Source organism: Urocampus carinirostris, chromosome 13 (genome assembly GCF_059441175.1).
Source record: "Urocampus carinirostris isolate Australia breed hairy pipefish chromosome 13, RoL_Ucar_1.0, whole genome shotgun sequence".
Taxonomy (NCBI): Eukaryota; Metazoa; Chordata; class Actinopteri; order Syngnathiformes; family Syngnathidae; genus Urocampus; species Urocampus carinirostris.
In genome coordinates this window covers 12,900,409-12,925,179 of record NC_142361.1, presented here as the reverse complement: position 1 = coordinate 12,925,179, position 24,771 = coordinate 12,900,409, and the positions used below count along the sequence as shown (strand labels likewise).

At 39.8% G+C, this 24,771-nt stretch overlaps 1 protein-coding gene and 1 pseudogene across 1 annotated transcript in view; one reads left to right on the top strand and one right to left on the bottom strand.

Annotated features, from left to right (window-relative positions):
- Positions 1-873: 873 nt before the first annotated feature.
- Positions 874-24,771, bottom strand: part of wapla (WAPL cohesin release factor a) — a 30,150-nt gene continuing 6,252 nt past the window's right edge. Inside the window, exons 4-20 of the mRNA XM_088351296.1 lie at positions 24,051-24,361; positions 20,157-20,284; positions 16,427-16,522; positions 15,672-15,854; positions 13,262-13,398; positions 11,905-12,016; positions 11,600-11,830; positions 11,401-11,512; positions 8,682-8,779; positions 8,423-8,499; positions 8,148-8,329; positions 7,932-8,047; positions 7,224-7,454; positions 6,925-7,135; positions 5,228-5,316; positions 3,116-3,211; positions 874-1,000 (exon numbers count right to left, since the gene is read on the bottom strand). Coding sequence (XP_088207422.1) covers positions 935-1,000; positions 3,116-3,211; positions 5,228-5,316; positions 6,925-7,135; positions 7,224-7,454; positions 7,932-8,047; positions 8,148-8,329; positions 8,423-8,499; positions 8,682-8,779; positions 11,401-11,512; positions 11,600-11,830; positions 11,905-12,016; positions 13,262-13,398; positions 15,672-15,854; positions 16,427-16,522; positions 20,157-20,284; positions 24,051-24,361 — 2,476 coding nt within the window. The 3' untranslated portion in view covers positions 874-934. The remainder of the gene's footprint in view (positions 1,001-3,115; positions 3,212-5,227; positions 5,317-6,924; positions 7,136-7,223; positions 7,455-7,931; positions 8,048-8,147; positions 8,330-8,422; positions 8,500-8,681; positions 8,780-11,400; positions 11,513-11,599; positions 11,831-11,904; positions 12,017-13,261; positions 13,399-15,671; positions 15,855-16,426; positions 16,523-20,156; positions 20,285-24,050; positions 24,362-24,771) is intronic.
- LOC148353765 (5.8S ribosomal RNA) lies at positions 4,636-4,782 on the top strand (annotated as a pseudogene).

Sequence of the window (24,771 nt, the reverse complement as noted above, 5' to 3'; positions counted from 1 at the left end):
AAGTTTGCACAAATCAAAAAATATGAAGGTTTCACTGCTTCCACAGGTTGTAAACATTTTCTATTTCTTTTATTATGTGGGGCTATTTTAAAGCAGTTTTAGGGGGGTAAGCCTCAATGAGAGTACAGTATACATGGTTATTTGTGACTAGTCACTTTCAGGGTAACTTGTTACTTTTGGTTGTTGGTAACCATGCGGTAGCTGAATTACTTTTCAAATGTAACTAACTGAAAATTTGCCCAAAACTGACCATGAAACTCAAATGGCAACATTTATCTTCTCCTGTATTCCATATATATTCCATAGTATATCCAGCCATCGGGTCACCCCTTTCCAACAATTTTAAGAACCAAGAATAAAAGGAAGAATCATTAAATTAAATTAAAAACATGATTACATTTTTTTGCAATGCACACAGTCTGCAAAGTTAAAATTCATTGCGCGTCTACGTACTTTGATTTCAATGATCTAAACCGACAACGGCTTGAGCTTTTTGACAGTCATAAAATCTTCCAGATGTCCTTAAAAGCAGATTCAAAATGAATAAAAAGCCCTCAAAGGGAAAACTAAAAGGTGAGAACATGAATTCCAAAGAAATCAATGAAACCCCTCCCACACACCACCCCGACATTTAGCTGCAAACGGGGAATTCATGGAGGCGTCGCTGTGACATGCATGAAAGTGATCGTTTCTTCATGCCGGTCAGCAAGTTCGCGTTTGGATTTTGACGCGGAAAAGAGAAATTAAAAAATATAGATACCGGGGAACCTTTCAGGAAATTTCATACGTCCTCTTTTCTCAACATTCCGGGGTGTTGCCCCTGGCCAGTGGGCAGAAGGTCAATGGCGAGCACCGGATTTGGCTTAGGTTGTGAGCAGCTCGCCGATTAGTCCCCGAGGGTGTTTGGTCGGTGTGCCGGTTCGAGAGACCACTGTTAGCAATGCTCCAGATAGTCGATGACCCGGGAGATGGACTTCTGCCCCGTGGTGCCTACCGCGCACTGGCAGACACAAAACACGAGACAGAGTCAGGCAGGAACTTGAAAGGAGTCATGTGTTCAATTGTAATCAGACTGAAATTTAATTCCACTTCAATTTTGTATAAAGACCGTATTTTTTTTGTGTATCATTCGCACTTTTTTCTAACGGGCACCCCTATTTTTTTATTAGAAATCGTATTAGATTTCGTTTCACTTTTTTTTCCAGCCCGAACTTTTGAGATTATGCCTTTGGAATCCGAACCGGGTCGCGAAGGTGAGCGTGCAGAATCCTAACCACTGGACCACCACTAATGCACATAACACATGAAAAGGCATCAGATTCAGGTCATCATCAAACTTTTTCTACTCACGATACCAGAGACCAATAGCAGCGCGAGTAAAAATTGTGTGAAAATGAGATAAATATTAATGCATTTTCTATTGTCACAAAAGTCACTAGTAGTCTAGTGGTTAGGATTCAGCACTCTCACTGCCGCGACCCGGGATAGATTCCCGTGGCAACCGATGTTTTGTGATTGTTGAGAGCGATATTTCTCAATAGATTAACAATTGCACAAATACGGTAAAACCCCGGTACAATGATCTGTTTTGTAGTGCTTTTAAAAACATCGCTTCTGAATCAGTTGTGTCACAAGAAAAATATATTCCAGAATGGATGAAGACAATTTTCAGGTTTGGCATTGCTTGTCCTAGTAGATTTCAAATAAAATAGAATACATTTGTCTTTATCGTTACTGGTAACAGTGTAGTGAAGATCGTTTACAACAAGATTAGACATCGCACTCCAGGATTAAAATATAATAAAGACGTAAAAGAGAAAAAAAGAGATAAGATAATGTTTGGATACATATGCAAAACTATTTACAAGGTGGTGCTTGGAGACCGGCCCAAGTTATAAGTACAAATTTATTTACGTAATAATAGTGCAATGAAAATAGTGCAGCGTAGTACAATAATATTTATTGGACAGAAATTTCCAAATGAACGGATAATTAAATCAATGACGCAAGATCTAATTTTCAGTCTTGCGCGCTTGTTTAGGGTGGTGATGGCCCTGGGAGAGAAACTGTCCGAGCCGGTTTGTCTGTGTTTTGAAAGAAGCTGTAGCTCCTAACAGAGGGCAGCAGGTCAGAGGGGTAGTGGCCGGTGTGAAAAGTGTCCGTTTTTTTAAAACCATTTAAGAGTGAAGTTTTGAGGTTAAAAGTGGTTCTTTGATAACATTATCCATCACTTTTAAAATTAACTGCAAACTACACATATGGAATGAATATAACTTAAATATTTGTAACAATCAACCTTTCCAATTCAAAAATGAACATTGCTCAATTTTTGCTGTTGATTTTCATGAAAAATGTGTATTTTGTTATTAGCAATAACCTCAGAAATACTCTTAGTATTTGGTATGTCTGACATATTCCTTTTAGGAATTATTTATGTTATAAAATGTGAATACAGGACTAGAAAGAACTTGTTACCCTCAAGGACATTATGACCTACTTATGGTATGTTCAGAAAATAGTGATGTGACATTTATGAACAATTACAATGTATATTCTATGATTGGTATATTCACAGCTACCAAATGCTGAGAATCTTCCATTGTTTAATACGCCACTTTATTGCAATTTATGAAATACGCATTTTCTATAAAAACAAAAAATAAAAACAAAAAATAATCTATATTTAGTACTGAAAATGTTGATACTTAAAAATATATAGCTATATTAATGGTAATTGTGTATAAAAGTTAATGATTGCTACTTTGTTGTTTGCATTTTTCTTAAGTGATGGCAATGTCCTCTTTTGACCTAAAAACACTCTTGAGCGCTACTAAAATTTTGAAAATTCTTTCCAACCATTCTCAAATAAGATTTTCAATGTTTGGCAACTCTGTTTATTTGGATTAAAATAAAAGATCCCACAGCCCCAACGATCAGACAAAACGTAATTATTGACATTAATTCAAACATGAATACAATTCTTTAAATGTGAATTTCCACTTTTTAGCCCTCAGAGTGACAACAATCTAAAGCCAAAGACCAACATGTCAAAACCTGCTATAAAAATGAAATAAAAGAGGACTTAATAGATAATAATAAATAACTGGGTGCCTACAGTGAGGTTCATGAAGCTCAGGAATTTCTTCAGCATCTCAGTCATGATAGAGAAGTCTCCTTTGGGTAGGTGTTTCCTTACAGTAGTCACGTTTACCTGGAAGACACAAATCATAATTGTGCCAGGTATTCCCAGATTTTTTTAGGCACAGAATGTATGGTGTTCCTCCCAACAATTATGCAAATATATTGTTGAAAATTGCATGCGCCGAAAAACTCGAGAAATTGAGTCTCAAAGTTGACCCATTTGACTTGTTTACAGTGACAACATTGAAAGAACACAAATCGGTCAAAATGGCAAATGACGTTAACATAACATCCGAGAGCGATTGTAGTGAACAGCGATTGTATACCGCTCATTCCTCATAAATGAGTAGAACGTTATTTTATTTTGAAAAAACTATTGAACACAATTTATATTGTTTTATTAATCTAGCTACATGGTTGAAGACCAAAGATAATTCACATTATTGCTGCAGTGTGTTGTCATGGGGGGTAGGAACCTTAGTGAGTTATCTGTTCACCGGTTTGCTTTATTGCGTGAGTCACTTCTGCCCAAAATATATCAGTGGATGGATTCAAGAAGAGTGGTTCGAAACCCCCTCACTCCAACACACAATCTCTTTATTTCGCAGAAAGCATGTGGGTGAGGCATAGGCCACTTAAAATCAAGATTGTTGGGTAGTACCCGGGTAATCTGGGTCCGTAACAAACAGAAAGCGATTACAGCAAACTCCAACTACATACTGCCCATTTCTTCTTGGAGGAATTGTAACTTCATCGACCCTATCACTAGTTGTCAATGTCGTCGAGGTCGCATCCTTCAAAGTCTAAATGCTACAAAAGGAAAGTTTGCCTTTGCCTCCTTTTAGAATGTGGCTTTTTGTTTTGAGTTTTTCTCCGTGTAAGGCACTGTTGGTACCGGTTTATCCAGCTAGCTCCCTGTTAGTTGGGGCTGCCAAGGGGCTTTTTTTGTTTTGTCTGCTCCCATTTGACGCTCGATGGCTGCCCACTGCCTGTTTTTAGGCCATCTAGCCTAGTGTTACTTGGTTTGTTTTTGGGCTGCAACAACTGATCGATTTTCACTTTTTGCGGGTTTTTTCGGCGGAACGTCAACGAACGCGGGATAAGGCGGCCGGCTGGATGGGACGGGACAGGGGGGGCGTGGCGGGGGTCACTCCCGGGCCGCGCGACGGAGCTAGTTCGGCAGACGCGGCGTCATATGGCGCGACGTGAGAAGAGGCGGCAGGCGTGATCGGGCTACGCCCGTAACTGGCGGGACCCTGCTCGTCTGTCGACCCTGTGACGACAGGCGGCCGTCCGCGCGCGGCGGGCGAAAGGCGGCGGACGTGCGCGGGACCCCCGTAACTGTGTCGGTGTCGTGCGTATCGCGCCCGAAAGTACCCGCGCTGCGGGTTAGGGGCTCGCTCGCGGGAGCGACCGAACGGCACCCGCAGTAAAAACCCTGTCGTGAATTTGTCTCAGATCATCCCGGGCGGACGTAAAATCGCCCAGCTGTACGACTCTTAGCGGTGGATCACTCGGCTCGTGCGTCGATGAAGAACGCAGCTAGCTGCGAGAACTAATGTGATCTGCAGCTGCGATTGGCTGGCAACCAGTTCAGGGCGTCCCCTGCCCACTGCCCAGAGATTGCTGGGATGGGTTCCAGCAGTCTTTCTTGCCGCACATATTCTACTGGTCTTAATCTTACCTTGTACACTCCAACGCTGCCGGTGGCTGTTAGAAAAACTACATAAATTGGCCGCTTCACTGATTAAGCCGCAGGGCTGAACATTTGGGAAAAAAGTAGCGGCTTATAGTCCGGAATTTACGGTAGTTTAATCTTAAGAGTATCTTACAAATTTGCGGATGTTTTGCATACATTTGATTTTATGTTTTTTGTTGCGTTATTTGACAAACACTTTGATTTGTATCGTTTTATAAAATGGAATATTCGTTTTTTTGTGCACTATTTTTTAATCTGTATTAATCTTTAATATTTCAAAAGATAAGGAAATTAAAAATGTGTTTTGTAAAATTCTGATTTATGTTTAAGAATTTGCGAATACCTTTATTGCAACATGGGTGTGAGTAAATAAACGCATGCGTTTACCTGGCTGCCTTGGCAGAGGCATCCTAGCAGCAGAGCCGTGTAGGAGGCCACAATGCTGTCCTCCATATGTTTGCCAGCATGCTGCAAAGCTAAGAAAACAAAATGTTTAATAGCCATACCAAATTGCCCGATGGCTGCAACTCTGAAGTGTCATTACGCACAAAGCGTTTGAATTGCCAGGGGACGCGAAAGTACAGTGACAGAAAAGCCCTACAATCTTTTTGGGCTTGATCTTTTCACAGTGTGAAGTTGTAGGAATGGTAATAGGTCATTAGTGAAATATTCTTGTATCAGAAGAAATGTTTGCTGTCAAATTTAAGTGGGATGGCTGACTTTTCCCCCAGCAACTACAGAACCTTTACAGTGCTACACAGAGATAAACGTTTTTTTTTTTCATTTTTCTTGTTAAGATTATGATCGTTCACGCCAACTCTTATCAAGTGTGAAATTCCCGAATACATCACTGTTTCATTTGTTTTTAGAGGTGTGACTGTTTTATGACAAGTATTTCTCAACATTTTAGACCAAGGCACACTTTTTTCATTCAAAATCTCGAGGTAAACTAATTCTAGTTAAAAACCTAGATCATGTTTTCTTATCATTCGTGGTAACCATTACTCATGAGCTAATACAGGTAATAACAAAATACTGTAATTTCGAATTTTACGTTTTTTTTAATTAGTTTTTCAAGTCTATATTATATATATATATATATATATATATATATATATATTTTTTTTTTTTTTTTTAACTTAGGACAATGATTAAAAAAAGAATACTTACAATATCTGCTTGAGGAAATCCCTTCATTTTTTCCAATTTACTGTATTTTTATATTTTTCTGAAAACTTTAAATACATTTTTTTTCACATTTTTTAAAATCTTTTTGGGGTAAAATTACAAAATAAAAATCAGCAAAATTCTGTGCAAGATTTGTATTTCATATGTTATTATTTCTGCAGTGCAATCTTGATCAAACAAAAAATGTTATTAAATATACTGTTTTACTTCAGGAGTAGATAAAAATACAATTAAAAACAAAACAAAAAATGTATTATATCACATTGCCAGAATTGCTACATTTTAACCTGTTTTTCAAATCTTACCATATTTTATAAGAAAAATAAACGAAAATTTTGCCTGTTATAAATATTTCCCAAATGAACAAAATATTTTTTGTTAAGGGTTAGCTTCTAACTTTTTCGGGGTAAAATAAAAACTAAAATCAGCACTATTATGTGCAATTTATTTTTCACTTGATTTGTTAATTATCACTTTTGCACTGCAATCCAAAATAATTTTACCAAACAAAATGGGTTATTTAATATATTTAACTAAAGGAAGGGTTCTGCCAGACTGTACTTGTCCAAGACACACCACAGGTAGTGGTGCCCTGATGACTCCAGTCCATAAACTGTGAACTACATCAAGAGTAAAATATATAACAAGAAAAAAAACCTTCTACCACCAACAGAGATTTAGATGAATTGCTGGAATATAAACTGAACAAATGGCATGTTTTCAATAAAAGATAGACAAGGTATCACGGCACACTAGTGATGCCCCCGCAGACTGGTAAAAGACACTGGTCGATGTAACATTATAACATTTGGATCGTAAAATAATAAGTTCTAGATATGTCATTAAAAATAAAGGACATTTCAAAAAACAAAGCTAGCCTAAATACAAATTAATACCTTTGTTAAGGTCCAACTCTTCGTCTTCCTCCTCTTTCTTTGGATTCTCTGGCTGAGGCTGGCTGTCATTGGGCTCAGCTGCCACCCACTGGATCTCCCCCGAAGTCTCTTTCCACTCGCCGCTCTGATCCTGGGGCTTGGGTGCCTCGCTGATCAGGTCGTCCGTTTTGGCCTCGGCGAGAATGGCAGCCCGCTCTCTCTCCAAAAAGAGCTGGAAAGAGTAGCATGGATGAATAAAGCTCAGTTTTATTATTATTTATACCACAATTTAACAAGCAATTGATAGTTAAGTTCCCTACCTTGACCAAAGCCGCCAATGCTCCAGAGACCTCAGGAATTTCCCCTCTCTCGATCTGAGTTTCAGCCGTATTTTCTGGTGCCAGCTCAGCCGAAGGTTCCTCTTTCTTTGGCTCGGCTGGTTGCGTGAGACTGTCTTCCAGGCAAAAGTTATCCATGGTGTACTCCATGTCCACAAGATAGTGTCGGTTTCTGGAGCTGTACTCTACCAAATTGATGAGGAGGCCCAGACCCTGGCAAAGCGGATGACTTGATTAATTACAAACAAACTAAACAAGTATAGAGTGGTACCTCATTATACAAGCACCTCTAAACATGATCATTTCGAAATACAACTTTTATTAGGAACAAAATTCTTGCTCGTTATGCAAAGGTTAAGTCAAGTTTACAAGCAGTCACAGAGGCTACCACAAGAGACCGCTCAGCGCTAATGACTGCTCACTGCCAGCACAAGCTGGTTCCAATGTTTTTTCCCGGTGAAAAAATGTCATACAGTGTAACCTATTTTAAACAATCAAACGTCTTAACTATGGGGAAAAGGTATACGTTCACTGGTACGCAACCTCCGTCACTCCTCCCTGCTAACAGAGTCCAATTACTTTTTGATTATTTCATATCAGGAAAATTCGCTCATTACAAAGAGCAGAATCCTGAAACAAATTAAGCTTGTATGAAGATGTACCACTATACACAATTGATCAACACCTTACCAACACTCGCACATCAAAGCGCTGTTCCTGCGGGATGAAACGTGGTACCCGGAGTACACAATTTAGTGCTGTGACAATAAGTTGCTCCTGCTCGCCTGTCTTTGTGCTTCCCCACTCTGCAGAGAAAAAAGGGACTGTTTTTTTTCACTTCATTTTCTCAAGATTAGTAAGTCTACTGGACCCATAACAAAATCCAATGGCTGAGAAAAGGCTTACCGTTGTCATGCGTGAGGTTGAGCAGCACGCCAATGACTGCTCTCATGCAGTCCTCGACAGCCTTGCCCACGTTGCTGAAACTACAGTGAGGAAGTGCAGTATTGCCTGATTCTGCTGCCAAGGAGCTGTTGTTCAAGGCCCTGCTGTAGCGTTGGATCATGTCCTCACAGTAGCACAGCGCTCTAGATACACGCAACAGTGTATGAAAATGGCCCCACTTTAAAAACGAGAAGGAATGCAACATTGAAAAGCACATCAACACTTTCGGTCCTCACCTTGCCGAGGAGACGATAAGTTGCGAATCTTTATAGGCAATTAGGTAGCCCTGGTTTTCCGGATTCTGCACAGTCACCTGTTGGCCGCCAGAGGTGAAAGAACAGATATCATTTATTGGGAGACTCGAAACGCTTACTGCAAAGGTGAAAACCAGACTTTTGAAAGGATTGCTTTATCACTAGCTGCGAAAAAAATTTTGCCATGCGTAGTACTAACACCCCATTTGGCTTGACGCTTAAGAGGAGACCTACTACTTACACTTTCAAGCACTCTCAAACATCTTTCGGCTCCCCATAAAGCTGCTACCAGGTTCTCCTTGTTGTCTTCTTGGCTCAGGTTTTGCACGCACTCTTTCACTACGGAAATGACAATAAAGAATGAGACAACGTGATTGGCAAATCCAAGTTAGCACCTCCACTAAGTCATGTTGGAAAGTACCTCTTAAACGGGATTTACACTTGAGGTCCAAGTACCCATTTTCAATTTAATGCCTCTATCCGCTTTGTTTGACTGCCTACTTTTTCATGAGCATTTCAAGTGACACATATCCAATATGGCTATCCTTACACTGGCTCAACACATGAAACAGCAATGCACAGACACCACTGATTAAAAAGAGGGCAATTTTGGCAATCCCCTTCTAGTTGCATCAGCATTTTCTTTTCCGTCTTTGATGACTGTCGGCCAACAATTCATTGGTTACAGATTTCCCTTACTTTAGACTTGGAGCAGGTTTCAGTTCACATCATTGAAACAGAAGCAGTTTAGAGTAAATAGAATATTTACAGATTTACTATTGTTTTTATCAAATTTAATGCAGTGTCAACTTAGAATTAGAATTCACGTTATTGTCATGGATAACATTGTCGTGAACATTGATTACAATGAGATTAGACATGGCATCCAAGATAGATACATAATACAGACTTGAGAAAAATAACATTAAAAGGATGCCCGAATAAATAGGCAAAAATATTTACGAGGTGAGATTGATGAGACTGGCTGTAGTTGTATGTGCATAGTAACAAGAAGGCAATGAAAACTGCAAATGAAATCATTTAGCCAAATGAGTCGATAAATGGAAAAATGGATTGGTCTCTCAGGAACCGTCCTCCTATGGTTCAAGATCCTACCTCTCAGATAGGACCCACTGTTAAATATGGTTAAATGACATCTGAGCCCTTTGGTGTTACCTGTGGTGTTCCACAGGGTTCAGTACTTGGCCCCCTTCTTTTCAGCATTTACATGCTTCCATTAGGTGATATTATTTGCAAGTATAATATTAGTTTCCATTGCTACGCAGATGACACTCAACTTTATCTTTCGATGGAGGAATCTGCCACACTAAACTATAGAAATTTGGAGGCCTGCCTCACTGATATAAAAGAATGTATGTCACGGAACTTCTTGCACCTTAACTCTGAGAAGACCGGAATGTTAGTTATTGGTCCATCTAAATGGCGTGGCGTGTTCTCAAAAACTGCTCTGAACATTGACAAATGTAATATCACCCAGAGTGACAGAAAATGTAGGTGTCATATTTGACCACGATCTGTCCTTTCAAACACACATTAAGAATATTACTAGAACAGTTTTTTTCCATCTTTGCAACATTGCTAAAATTCACCCTATGCTGTCTCAGTCGGATGCAGAGATTATAATTCATGCGTTTGTTACCTCCCGTCTCGATTACTGTAATGCACTACTCTCCGGTCTCCCGAAGTCCAAAATCAAAAGCCTTCAGCTGGTACAAAATTATGCAGCGAGGCTTTTAACTGAGACAAGAAAGTTTGATCACATTACCCCGATTTTAGCCAACCTGCATTGGCTCCCTGTTAGTTTAAGATGTGATTTTAAGGTTCCGTTGGTAGTTTACAAAATCATGCATGGACTTGCTCCCTCATATCTTTCAGATTTAATTACCCCCTATGTTCCCGTCCGGGGCCTTCGCTCTGAAAATGCTTGTCTACTAGTGATCCCAAGAGCCAAGAATAGATCCGCAGGTTCGAGAGCGTTCTCAATTCGGGCCCCGGTGTTGTGGAATGCTCTTCCCCCTGAGATTCGATCTGCAACCTCAGTGGAAATGTTTAAATCTAAACTTAAAACACACTTCTATTCTAAAGCATAAGAATAACCTATATTTTAGGTTGACAATATCTGTGTATTGTTTGCCCTCATGTAGGTTTTAGATCAGGGGATGGTGTCATAATATCCTGTGGTTTGCAATAATCAGTGATCTGTGCAGTCCTTTGAGACTTTTTGTGATTAAGGGCTATACAAATAAACATGACTTGACTTAAATAAGATAAATGCCCATTTTCTCTATACATAGCCAAGATATATTTTTCGCACTGTTGCGCTCTAAATAATGTCAAATCGGTTTTGTCAGAATTGGTGCATTGGCACAAAAGTACCGGATTTCCATCCACATTTAGAATATGCCATATGACCATCACAAAATACAATTTGTTTTGTCGTTTATTTCCTCCTCATGCTGCCATTAAAGGTGGTGTCCCGGAATTGCAACTGTTCTCCTTGCTGACACCCTCTTCTTAAATCATCATTGCAGCCTCTGTCAAGTTGCTTGTGTATATAATTTCCTGGACGCGCTTGAATAAGCGCTTCATTTTTTTCTCCACTTTTTATTGGGAATGTATTTGAAACAGTCATTTTCTTTCACCATTTTCATGCTATAGTGACGGAAAACTACGGGCACGAGAATAATATCACGCTCCACCTCCCATGCCTCTTTTCCTTAAGCCTCTAGGTTCCATGGTCAAAACACCTTTGGTAAAAGATAAAAGCAGATAGGCGTGGTGGAATAAAAAAATAAAGGCTCTTTGTTCTCAGTTGGGCAATGTTAACGCATACTGTACATACTTTATGGTCACCTCAAACAACACACATCACCTTTAAGCATACTAAAGATGATGCTTGAGTCAAGAATAAAGCACAATACTCTCATTGTTTCAGTTACCTTTGTCAACGATGTGGTCCAAACCGCCCAGAAGTCGCAGCTCTTCCTTGAACCAATCACCCGCTCTTTTGGACGTTAGAGAGAGTAATGTCTCCATGGCAAGGTGGCCTGTCTATAAACACAACAAAACAAAAACACTAAATCCAAGATTTGGAACTTCTTAATTTGGTGTCATTTCCCGTAACAACCTCCAACACACCGTGATGTTTTCCAGGTCCAAATGTTTATTGTGCACCGTTTCACACAGCTTTCGAATCTTCTCCTTGACCTTGGCCACCTCCTTGGTGGTAAGCTGGTCCTGGTCAGCCGAGTAGTCTTGGTCCAGCTCCAATAACTTGATCATGAGCTCCAGGCAAGCGCGGTCCAGGTCCATGTTAAGGCGGTCTCGGCTCAGGATGTACATGAGCGCCGCCGTGCACAAGGCGAGGTTCTGAAGGGTAAGTCAGAAAGTAAGCACAGTAACCCGAATGAGAAGAAAAAAATCCTACAGGACTTGCTACTGACCGGGTGCTGTGAGGAGTCACTGAGCATTTTAAAAACCTGCGCCACCTTGCCTCGTGCCCGTAGATGCATTCTGAAGCTGGGCATGGCACAACGTGTGGCAAGGCTGATTATACTGGGACGAAGAGAAAAAAATGTCATGAATCAAACAACATCTTCAGCTGTGTTTGCCAACGTTTGTAGAAATTCTGTACGCCTGGTTTGGCTGATTAATGACAGTGATAAATATATACACAGGGTATATCAGCGTTGTGCCCGTTTCCTCTATCCAAGATAACAGTGACAGCCAATCGTTTGATCGCCTTCCGTTTTAATTTCCTGTTACACAGTAGCCCTTTAAAACATCGTTGACACATTTCAGACTTCACAGGTACATTTTTGACTGCATGCTAAATATAAATTGATACTATTTATCTGACACTTTGACATTCTTTAGTGACAAGAGAAATGAGGATAATTATTTCGCACATCCTACTTGTCAGTATTTGTTATGATTACAAATGTGTCACTGTGTTAATTGTACGAAAACTGGCATATTTGGTATCTGTGCACAACGCGCCTTTTTTTAACCTAAATAAGACCTCAAGGTTTGTGTGGACATTATACACGGTTTTACGGTATTTGTGCAATGACAATCACAAAACATTAGATGCAACAAGAATTGGTTGTGGTGAGAGCAAGGGATCCTAATCACTAGACCACCAGTAATCTAGATGACATACAAACTATTTACACTATTTTATTCAGAGTACTAGAGATGAATGTTAGGTGAGTCATACTGATTTTTACTCAAAAATTAGGGTTGCGTGCTATACTCAAGTGCACGTTATACATCAATAAATGCGGACATAAAATATACAGGGAAACTAATCATTGCACAACCCATTTTAGAGTATTAAAATACTCAAGTTAAACGTACTTTTGTTATGTTTACATTGTCGTTCTTGACATGGGTTTTTATTTTTTCAATAATGCATAATATTTGTGAGAACAACTGTATGTTATTCAACTTCTTATCCTGACTTGTAATAACAGAAGATTTTAGCATTGGTTCAAAACGGGAATCATCCGTGTTGTAAGTGGAGAAAAAAATGTAATCCAAAACCCTTTTCAAACGACTTGGAGCACTTCCAAACAATGCTAAAGAAGCAAAACGCGAGGTTAAGAGCTTTGGTGGGAGGTACGAGTAGCTTTCAAAAATTGGCTAAAATGCACTGGCGCGGATAAATGTTATGTGACAAGCACTTACACAATTCAATCAATTAAATGAGCTACTTGGCACTCATCATGTAAACAGTCGCATAGACGTATAAACGGCAGTTTAAATGGAGAAAAAAAGCTGCCCATTTGCTTTGCTTACCTAAGGCATCTGGTGTTGAGCGGCTGACTGCTCTTCAAGCCTGTCTCCAGGTACTCAAAGTCATCTGTGAACTCTTGATTTTCTCCAAACTCCACCACGTCATTGAAGTGCTTGACGTGCTGCACCACCGTGTACAGCTGGGGGAAAGCAAATGAGGATGGTCACAGCTAATAGGCAAAGCAGGTGCCTCTGGCTATACAAGCCATCATCCCTTAAGATCTTATATTTTTGAGGTTTTTTTAACTACAAAAACACCATAAGTTGGCATTTATCTCAAGAACCAAGTATGCTGGACATCAAAGTGATTTATTTACCTCACTTTTGACAAATTATCACAGAGATTACTTCCTATATGTTATACAAACAGTGTGATATGGCACATCAGCTCTGTGAAGTCAGGAAACTTTTCAGAGACGAATGGCTTTGTTGATGTTTTGGGGATTCTGAAGAACCTGTTTTATATTAATATATGTATTGACAAAATCATTTTTGGAATTAAATATAGAAAGCAAAGGCATACGCCAGGAAACAGGGAGTGTGCTCAACATTCAAAACAATCCCTGCCTAAAAAGATTGGACTATGAGCCAATTTTTTAGAATTCAAGTCTTTTGCAGACACCCATATGAGCTATGCATTTAGAATCAGCATCCAACTACCATAGCCTGGTAGCACTAAAGAATGTCTATGTTCCAGTGGTGAGATTAGTTTGAATTCCAACTTTAATGTCAAATTTTCTCAATTGGTTGTACTTTGTATCATCCGATATCGCTTAATTATTTATTCAAAGAAAATGAAAACATTTTGCAGAGTACATATCTTTGAGAAAAAAAAAACCCAGCCAAACAGGATAAAATTCAAAACTGTTTCCAGTTTTAAATACAAGTAAAATGCATGTACTTGTAAATTGTACTAAGAGTATCATTGAAGTGCACCGTTTAACTACTTAATGGGAAAAACAAGTATTTGTGGTCTTTTACATATTAAAAAAAACATGTTTGTTTGCATTTTAAGCTTTGTTATCAGTCTAAACAACGGTGAGTGATGAAAAAAAACACTAGTTAGGAGGGTTTACTTTCTCAATTTTTATAACAAGTGTAAATATAACCATACCCAAAACTTTTAGCCTAACTTCCTAACCTAGAAAATTAAACATTTATCCATATTGGTCAACTTGGAGATCCAAATCAAAGTTAGGAATACCATATTTTATGCACAATAACGCAGACCCGATTATGAGGTGCACCTCCCAAAAAATTGTCTTTTGTCATATTTTTCATTTATATATATATATATATATATATATTATATACCACAGCCATACCCCCCTAGTGGGAGGTGGTCAGAGTCAATCCTGACTCTTTTTGGGAGATTGATTCAGAGGAGGGGATTCCCAGCCCCCTCGCTCAACCCAACTGAGGTGTTGGGAGTCATTAGGTGACCAAACCCCCCAATTCCAACCCCTAATGCTGAACGCCAAGCAGGAAGGCAACGGGTACCAATGTTTAAGTCTTAGGTATGACCCGGCCGAGGCTTGAACCACAACCTACCAGCCTCGGGGCTGGTGGCATACCCCCAAGGCCATGGACTATATGGCCCATGAAATTTAAACCACAGTAAGAGCTGCATTATTTATTTATGTATAACCGTTGCTTGGACTCACAGTATATATTAGTGCAATGATTGATCAGCTGCTCAATGTCACCGATCACAATTGCTTAACATTGTATTAAACAGGATTCGAAACTGGGTCGCACCAAACAGAACGACGAAACATAACCACTACACCACAATTGATAAAGATAACGAACAGAAAAGCATTTGATTTTATCTCATTATCAGATTTTTTAATTCAAGATCCCAGAAACGAGTGTTAAGAGAACAAAAGTTGTCCTAAAGACACAAATGCAGTAAAGCACAACGAGGGAAAAAAAAACTATTGGGTCTATCTAATGATGAGTCGGACTTGGCGTTTATTTATATCTTTCAGGATGACTTCTCTATTCCCCAACATTTGTTCCTGGCACCATGGATAACACTAGTGTGATGAGATAATATTTAGTGCCTTTCCGTAGGTCATCTCATCACAAATGCTCTAGTGGTTAATTTTTGGCGTGCTCACCACCATAACACAGATTGAATTTCCATTGCATACGTTTTGCAAATTTGGTCAACAATTATTTTTGATTGATCAATAATTAAACAAATATTGTAGTGTACCATATAGCCTCTTGTATTACCACACACAAATAAATACTATATGCATTTCTAATTTCATCAACTGTATTTTCCGGTATAGAAGTCACACAAGGTCATAAGGCGCACCCTCAAAATTTTTGGCCAATTTGGGGATTTTAGTCCATGATCAAACTAATAGATATACCATGCTCGTCACATTGTGCGACAACTTACCTCTTTATGCTCTTTCCTGCACTTCAGAGCCGTGACAATATCCTGATAGGGTCGCGTAGGGATGGTCTCTGATTTAATGACTTTGGGCGGAGGCGGAGGGGCTTTGAATAAGCCGTCATCTTTATGAGAGTTGCTGTCCTTGCTGCTGCCGCCGCTGCCGCTTACTCCGCTCGATGAGATGGCCTGGGGAGAAGGAAAAAGCAGGGAGGAACGGGACTCAGAGGGCAGCCACAAAATCTGTTTAATGACATGTCCTGACAATTTAATGCAGCCAAATACTTTGTTAAGCAAACAACTCCTTAATAAGTGTTTTCAACAGATGAGTTACTGCAAAGTTGAGGGAAACTTCTGAAAATTTTTGTTGGAAAAAGTAATTTGCTGGTCCCTGAGCAAACATCGACTTGCGTGAGGGAAAAAGGGGAGATTAAAACAGTGCATTTTTTGTAAATGGAGGTTCACTGTCAGGGCAAACTATTCCACTTGAAGCAAAAGAAAGACTAATTAGAGCAATTAATAGCAGAAATGTTGATTACTGAGAGCCCAACAACCTATATTCTGCCTTGTGCTCAAAAGGGCCAACGGGGAATTGTGTAACAAATGGTAATTCCAAAATGCAGCGTCCATTGCGCGTTAAACAAAGACTCCCCCAACTTAATCATCCAAACAGTGCTCCTAAGTGCCACGCGATTAATGCTCGACTCGGCAAATAAGTAACAAACTCAATTTGTTGAGCGGAAAGGGAGGCGTTGCCTTACAGGGGCCTTTTGTGATCGAGAAAGGGGCGGCGCCGGGATCTCTTCGGCCTCCGGTTGGTTCCAGTGTCGAGCGTTATACACGGCTTTGGCAGGAGACTGAAACAAAAATAGTATTGGTGGGTTATTTTTTGGAAGACAAGGCAACATGCAACAGCAAATTGCAGTGGAAACCTTCATATAAAAACATCATGGGTTCCACAATGACAAAAATCAGTATTTCCCAGACATAGGACGATTCTAATGGGACGCCAGGGTTTAACCGGTTCCGCCAGGGTCTCTAACTTGGACTATTAAAAAATATCATTTTTAAATATATAGGAATGCGAAGTTCATCAAAATAAGTTTTAGATTTGTCACTATACTATAAATGATTATGAACGGCAAGGTGTGTATTTGTACTATGTCGACAAAATTCGGATGTTGCAGTGTTTGTTCCGCCCCGCCTGCACTGTGATTAGACAGCTGGGTAAAATGTGACATTGACAACTGCCGCGTTGTTCCTAAATTGAGTTTTTTTAGTTATCGGCAACCAGAAAGACAAAGTTTGGCACCCTGCGTGAAAATGCGGCGCTGCTATCTTTAACAAAAGAAAATTGCTCAGAACGGGAAAATATTTTGGTAGATAACGGCTCTAACCATAGCCCATAAGTTCCGCGTTACAATAACCTCCTGTAAAGCATCGAAAAAGCACCGGCATCCTGTCAGAGCAGCAACCACATAAGCTGTGGTAGTCATTTAATACTGCAATTTACCAAATAAAGAATAGGAGTTTTAAATATAATTCAATGTTAATCCTCCTATTGGTGAGTTGGTCTGTTTACCCGCCTACAAGATACCTTAAAATAGAACATCTGCATTGGAGCAGCACAAGTTATTTTTAGTATAATTAGACGACGAGCAGATTTTTTTTTTTTTAATTAGGCTCATGTCTCACTTAAAATGCTGTTGGTAGGGTTGTTTGTTGTGTCGTTGCCATTCATAATTAGTTTATAATGATTCATTCGTTTACAAAGGGACAGTCATCTACAATGTAGCTTACTGACTTTGTTTATTAATGCATCAGATTAGAGCTGCAACAACGAACCGATAAAATTGATGATTAAAAGCGTTGGCAATTAATAAGTTAATTGATTCATAGTGTCGCGCGACTTACGGTCACTCAACAGGCCGCGACTCCAGTGACGTCACACTCAGCATGATTCAGCGAATATAAGAGAGCGAGGTGGAACGCGAAGTCAAGCGCCATTAACAAAGGCTATGGTAAATTCAACTCAAGAAACATGCCGAACACGGAGAAAACAGTTCGACCGAAGTCTGCAAGCATGTGGGAGCACTCCACACTTAACAAAACAAAAAAACCATGTCACTTGCTAGCTTTGCGAAAGTGTTATGGCACGGAAGCACCAGAATGGTGAGGCAGCAATCAAAACCAAAACATGGAGTCACCGACGAGGGTGAAGGGAGTGTGTTTGCAGGATAAGCCACTACATTTTTTGTTTTTATTCATTTGTTATTTGTGTTTATGAGTGTGGCAAGGCCTTTGGCAGCTAGCTGATGTTAGTGCTTTCTTTTTAGCTGATTAATGACCGCGCGCATGTGTTTTTTAAATTTTTTTATTTCTGTTAAAACATCCTAATGCAGTGCCTAGTTGTGCTGCATGAAAAAAACCCTCCACTTTCACACAATAGTGGTGAGATTGAGCATCACGCTTTAATTTTCTGTCTAAGTCCGAGTGATTAAGTGAGGAAACGTAACGCTAGTATCTGGTCGCTCACTTAATGCAAGCATTTGCTCGTTGGCTTATTAATTAATGGCTGTGTGTGAGCGAAATACTTTTTATTTCAGTTAAATGAAAGAATAAGATTTCTTTGGGCACAGTACAATAAAACGGTATCAACCACAAATGATTTGCACCAAACACACGAAATAAAAAAAGTCTGCTTAATACAATAGAAAACATGTGCCTAAAGGGAGTAGGCTGAAGCTGAGGCTTTTAATTGGCTGTTCTTATCACACATATAATTTTAAGCAGTGTTTAAATGTGCTTCATAAAAAAACTCAACTTGCACACAATGGTGTTAATAAGTTCAAGATTAAGCATCAAGGTTTACTTTTCTGGCAATGTCTGAGTGGTTATTGTGTCCTTGTAAATTGTGCCATAACACTCAAAACTACACTTTCTTATCTCATTAGAAAAAGACAAACAATGACTAGCTTTATGATGACAAAGACATCATGCACGCCACGGCAAGCAGCTGTCATTTGAGAGCATCCTCAACATTATCGTCATTGACATGCTCACCTTTTTGTGTTGAAATGCAAAGTTCTCAAATAAGGAAGAGTGAGTGCGCAAGGGTGATGGTGGTTACTTTTTGTTTGTTAATGTTGATAATCCTGTTACTGGGTTTTTACATTTGCATTTATTTCTTGAGCTCATGACACTTTAAACAACAAAAACACATTTTTTGCACATTTTAAAAGACTATTTTTTACATTTGCAGGTGTATACCACTGATTTGTATGTATTTTTGTTTATTGTTAAGTTCATTGACAAACACTTGGAATGTTAATGTTACTCCGTGTCACTAGGTTTTTAAGATTTTCAATAAATCTTGTTCCAAAAGCTCATATCCCTTAAACAACAAAGATGCATTTTTTTGCACTTAATAAAACATTTATATTCATTTTTAGGTGTATAACATATAATTGTATGTATTTTGTTTGTTCTTTGACAAAAATTGCTTGTTTATGGTTTAACATCATAGACTTTTTGCACTATTTTCTCATCAGTCCACAAAATTTCAATATTAGATTGAAGAGGAATTTGATCACGTTTTTTTAATCCGATTCATCCAAAAAATAGTCGTCAGACAAGTCGATTATTAAAATAATCGTTAGTTGCAGCCCTACACTAGATTGATGCGTTTGAATTTAAAATGTACAAAACATTCTTCTGAGAGCATGCCCTTATACCTCCCTAACCTATCAACCCACCAAGGTCTCAGAAAATTCTATGATAGATAGATAGATAGATAGATAGATAGATAGATACTTTATTCATCCCCGAAGGAAAATTCACTTTTCCAGCAGCATCCCTGAGCTGAGAACAATCGAAAATAACACGGGAGCTGCTGGAGTGGCTGCCATTCGTGACGGCGCCGGAGAAACGATTCAATTTGAATCATGTACAAATGGGAAATACTTCATAAATACACATCACCCTGCAGAATAAATTATGAACTTTCATTTTAGTTAAAGGACTGTTCTGTTTCATAAAAAGGGGTTAGCTGCATTTTTGTACATAAACACAAAACAAACATGAATATTGTACAGCGCAACCACGTCAATGACGGAGCGACGTGGAACACAACTTCCCCCCCGAGCACCACAAAGCACTTCCTGAAAATGACAAAAGAGCGCTCTGCAATTATATAAGACAACAGCACTATGAATTTTAGAGCGCGGGCAAGTGAGGCGTAGCAGACACGCAGAATAAAGGAAAACAGACCGAAACAAACAACCCAAAGCCAAAGCAGAGTATAACAATGATAAACAGTCTGAACTGTGAATGTAACACAGCAAACTGGAGCAGAATAATTCAGATGAGGCTGCCCATAAGGGTAACGTTAGTAACACATAGGCTCAACCCAGTCTTCATTATTCAGCTTCAATGGAGTATAGAACAACTTTCAACAAGCATAAGGCAAAGTTATCCCAATTTGACTCAGACCTTTTTGGGCCCACTGAAAATCTTCTTGAATCCTGTGCCGGGCTCTTTGGACTTTTCACTTTGCTTTCCTGAGCGTCCTTTTTGACCCTCAGTGGACCCTGAAATAGAGTCGTCGAAGTCAAACGTATCTGCGGGAGGAATAACAGCAATGATGTCAAGCAACAATACGTACAGGCACAGGACATGAGCTCCAGTTTTGCATAAAAAGAAAGGACTAAGACTGGAAAATGGATTGTGACAGTGTAGCAGGTGTTCTAGTTTTAAAAATAGCATACTTCTACGGACTTTAGTACAAGCCTTAAAAAGTTATTTTTGGAAAAAAAATGAACAGCAAATAGCTGAACAGTAAATACAGTGTTGGACAGCAAAATCCTAGATGGAGTTCCACAATAACAAGCAAAAAACCGATAATCAGGCTTGTAGGTCTCAAACTGCTTGTACTGCTCTGTACAGTACCTCAGCAGCTCCCTTCACCTGCCCAAAACAAACACTAGTGCTATTTCATCCCGACAGACCTACAAATTACAGTCTCATCACAGGTGAGCTACCTTTATATTTTCACGTGTGGCGGGTGGTCCGATTGAAGGTATTGGTGTTTTTGCCATCCCTGCTGCTATCAGCCCTGAGACAGTTTTAGTCAGAGCTGCGTGTTTTTATGCCCTCCTTGAAGGCCGTTTGAGGTTTGTTTACCTGTCGCCATTGCAACTTGCTTTCTGGCTGGCCTTCACTTCCCTTGAGTCGGCAAGTGTAGCCTTTCATCTTGTCTATTTTGCCAGGGGTAGCATCCCGTTAGCATGTTTCAGATTATTCCCCCATCTTGGTGTATTCAGGTGTTTTCTGTCTGGCTAGTTTCCCGCAAACATCAGGACCACTGCGTATAATTCCGGCCAGCCCTGCATTGTCGCTTTGGTCGATGCTGGCATGGTTTCTGGTTATTGCCCAGCTTGCCTTGGCCCTGCGTTATCGCTCCAGCCAATTTCGAAGCAGTTTTCAGTAGGTTACCAGTAGGGCTGCCCCCCTTGGTCGCTTTGGCTTCTACTGAGAGCGTTGGCGAGCCTACACCTTATCTGCTGGCCCCGCCAGCCTGCAGTCTTCTAGTGGCCGAATGCAGCCTTAGTCCCGAGGCGCCTTCTGCCCCCCGTTTATTGTTGATGGGCTTCTGCGTGTTGCGCAACCCAAACATCTCCTTGGCAAGGACAGGGGTGGGGCCTGGGTGAGGCTTTTGTGCCTCGTGCGTGTGTGAGTTTTCGTTCGTCCGGTCGATTTTTGTTCATTGTGACAGCTTGTCTGGAGTTTGCTTGGTCTGAATGGCGCTTGTCCCACTGGATTGCTGGGACTGTCGCCGGTATTAGGCAACCTGCCTTCCGTGGTATGGTGCCATTCAACCAGGGCTGTTGCCACTTACTAGGCCACCCTGAAGGTGGTGTCCTACCATCCGCACTGCCGCCTCTTGGCCGCCTCCAGCACTTTTACAAGTCTCTAGAGCAGGGGTCGGGAACCCATGGCTCGCGAGCCATATATGGCTCTTTCTATGAGTATCTGTGACTCAGAGACAAATTTGATTGCATGCAAAATTTCTCCATCTTGTTCTAAACTTGAGATGTCTATCCTATTCAGGTACACGCAAAGCCAAACCAAAGCTAAATAACATGGTATTACTTCCGACTATATATAGGGCACGTTTTTCACTACAATTTACAGTCAAGGTGTCACACAAAAAAGGGGGGAAAAAAAACTCGTTTTGGCTGTACAACGCTAAAGAATCCTTTATATAAAAGTTCACTATATAATCTGTGTTCAGTGTTCAGATACCTTATGATGAATCCACAGAATTGTAAATACGCCAAAACACCGGAAGAGAACTTAGTCATTTGATTGGGTGAGTGGGAGGGATGGGTGGAGCTATGCAAAAAGTGCAAGCACTCCCTCCCATCTCTCGCCCTACGCTGTCTGCGCCAAAAGTGAGGTCATCAAGCTCCCTATTTGCAGAATGTTGTGACGTTTTTACACAATAACTGCTTGCATCTGGTTTTGAAACCAATATGTATGAAAAAAGGGTCAAAAGGAGTTTAACCGATCTTGAGTAATTGCAAGAAAGAGACAAGTTTAAAGTGGTATGTTTGTTGGATTTGGGACAGGGGCTCTGGCATTATTCTCTTTTCATAATTTTTATCAAATCATCAAAAATAAATGTGCTGAAGACTAAGCTTTTGTCTGGGGCGCGGGTTTAGCAATTTAGTAAATTTGTCTCATAATATATGGTGTGGCTCTTTCCCAAAATAAAATTAAGGATGGTTCGATCTCATGACTGTAGAACTGGGCCGCACACGCGCTAACCACTGCGACGCAGTGCTCCCCCGCAAGAGCACCCTGTCACTCGGAATCCTCGTGGTCACACGAGAAGATTCTGAAGGTAGTGCACCTGTGACTTTATAGACATTCCTACTGCGACAGGTGCGATGGAGTGACTAATTTTTTTGTATGCATATCTCAAACTGCACATGCACAAAAGTGAAATTCTGTGATTGAAGGACTGCTTCTGGTAGTCGTACAGGATTCATAGAACCGTAGTTAGATTTGTAATTTTTGCTTAACTGACAAATTAGCCAGGCAGTATTGACTATTCACGACATGCATTACTTTTTCAAGATTCTGCGATTCTTTTTAAAACTTACAAGTAACATTTTTCTAAGGTGGTCTCCCTCACCTGTAGCGTAATGAGCACAAGACTGTAACAATCACTAGAAAGTACTAATACTGTATTGAAAATGTTCCACTAATAAAATTGTTCAACAGTCAATGTACTGCATGGTGTAAACACAACCCCTCAAAAATAGACCATATTTAGTACAAATTTCAGAATGACGTATGAATTGGTGGGTGTATTTAACAGGGGAGGAATCTGTAGGTATAATTTCGTCCATTAAATGTGAAGTATTTTTTTGGACTACAAGGCGCACCTGAAAACCCCAGATTGGGCAGAAAGTTGAAAGTGTGCATACATTACTAATAGGTGTGCGTAACTACACGTTTCATGGTATACAACCGTATCAGATCAATGATTGAACAATCGATAATTATCGACAATCATATAAGCGAATTATTGTATCCAACGAGATTCAAACATGAATTGTGGCGGAGAGGGTTCCCATACTTTTATCACTAAACCACCAGTGGTACATGCAACATATGAAAAGTATTAGACCATATCTCATTATCACGCTATTTTTATTCACGCTGCCAAAAACACTGATTGCATAGGGCATTTTGTTCTGCTATAGTCTTCACCCGTGCATCAATAAGCGTTGCAAAAGACACATAGAAAAAGTCCTTTAAAAAATAATGTACGATATCTATAATGTATGTATACTTAATTAGCCGCAACATAATGGACTCACAAGTGAAGTGGAGAGACCGTTTGACCAATCAGAGACAAGAACAAAATGCAACATGCAAATCAATGTTTCTTACACAGCGAGTAAAAATTGTCGATAATGTGAGGATCTAATGGGTAAAGTATCTCACTTGTACCATTAGTGGTCACGTGTCCCTCACCGCGCTACCTGCCATCGATTCCTGGTGAAAACATTATTTTACGTTTTAACCAGCGAAACTTATCGCCTGATCAATCATGTCAAGTCCAGCCGTTAAACACAAAGTTATATACAAATAAACACGATAGCTCTAACTCTAGCCTCAGATTAATATGCCTTATAGTGCTGTGTGTGAAATATTTACGACAAATGATTATTTTTGGGAAGGGGTTGGTGCGCCTTATAATGCGGAAAATACGGTAACCTATGAAGCACTCAACAGTGACCATGATAAAGAAAAGTCATTTTTTCATAAAATATGTCATTATTCCTTAAGGTCAATTTAAGAGAGGCAGGTTACCTGTATTGCTGCTGGCCTGGCTATCCTGGGAGTCACTGGTGTGCGGGCTATCCACTCCAGAACTGAGTGCAGCTAATGCAGCTGCCGCGGACCTGACTTTCTTATCCTTGACGTGTGGGTTGTCATCATCATCGCTGTCGCTCTCGCTAAGGTCGTCAAAACCAAAGTACTTGATTTTGTAGCTGCTTTTTCCCCCGCTGGCGCTTTCCGAGACCTCGTTACCCCCCTTGGACTCTTCATCCTCGAAGCCGAAGAACTCCAGCTTTGACTCGGTCTTGGTCTTCTTTGCCTTGACCTGAGTTGTTCTGAATCTACAGGATACAGCACATTTACTTGTAACAAAATGTTTGTACATTCATAATATGTAAATAATGAATATGTAAAGCCACAAAAAATACAGAGAAATCTTATTATGTTTTTAGTCCGACCGTTACTAGTCCAATTGAAAGTGTTGTGTTAATCTAATTTAATGTTTGCCCATTCTACAGAACAGATTGCTTGTGAGCATTACTGTGCAAACTCAGTTTCTCCAGCCTGCATATTTTCTTTCTTCATTGGTGCCACAAAGAACATTCTTTTTCAAGCAAAGAGACGAATGATACATGCTTCCTTGAGGTAACTTGCTAAAAAAAACCTTGTGTGTATTAGTTTATTATTTCTCTGGGTGCATTCAATTAAATTTTCTGTCTTCATGGTAAAAATGCCCATTTTTATTCAAAGA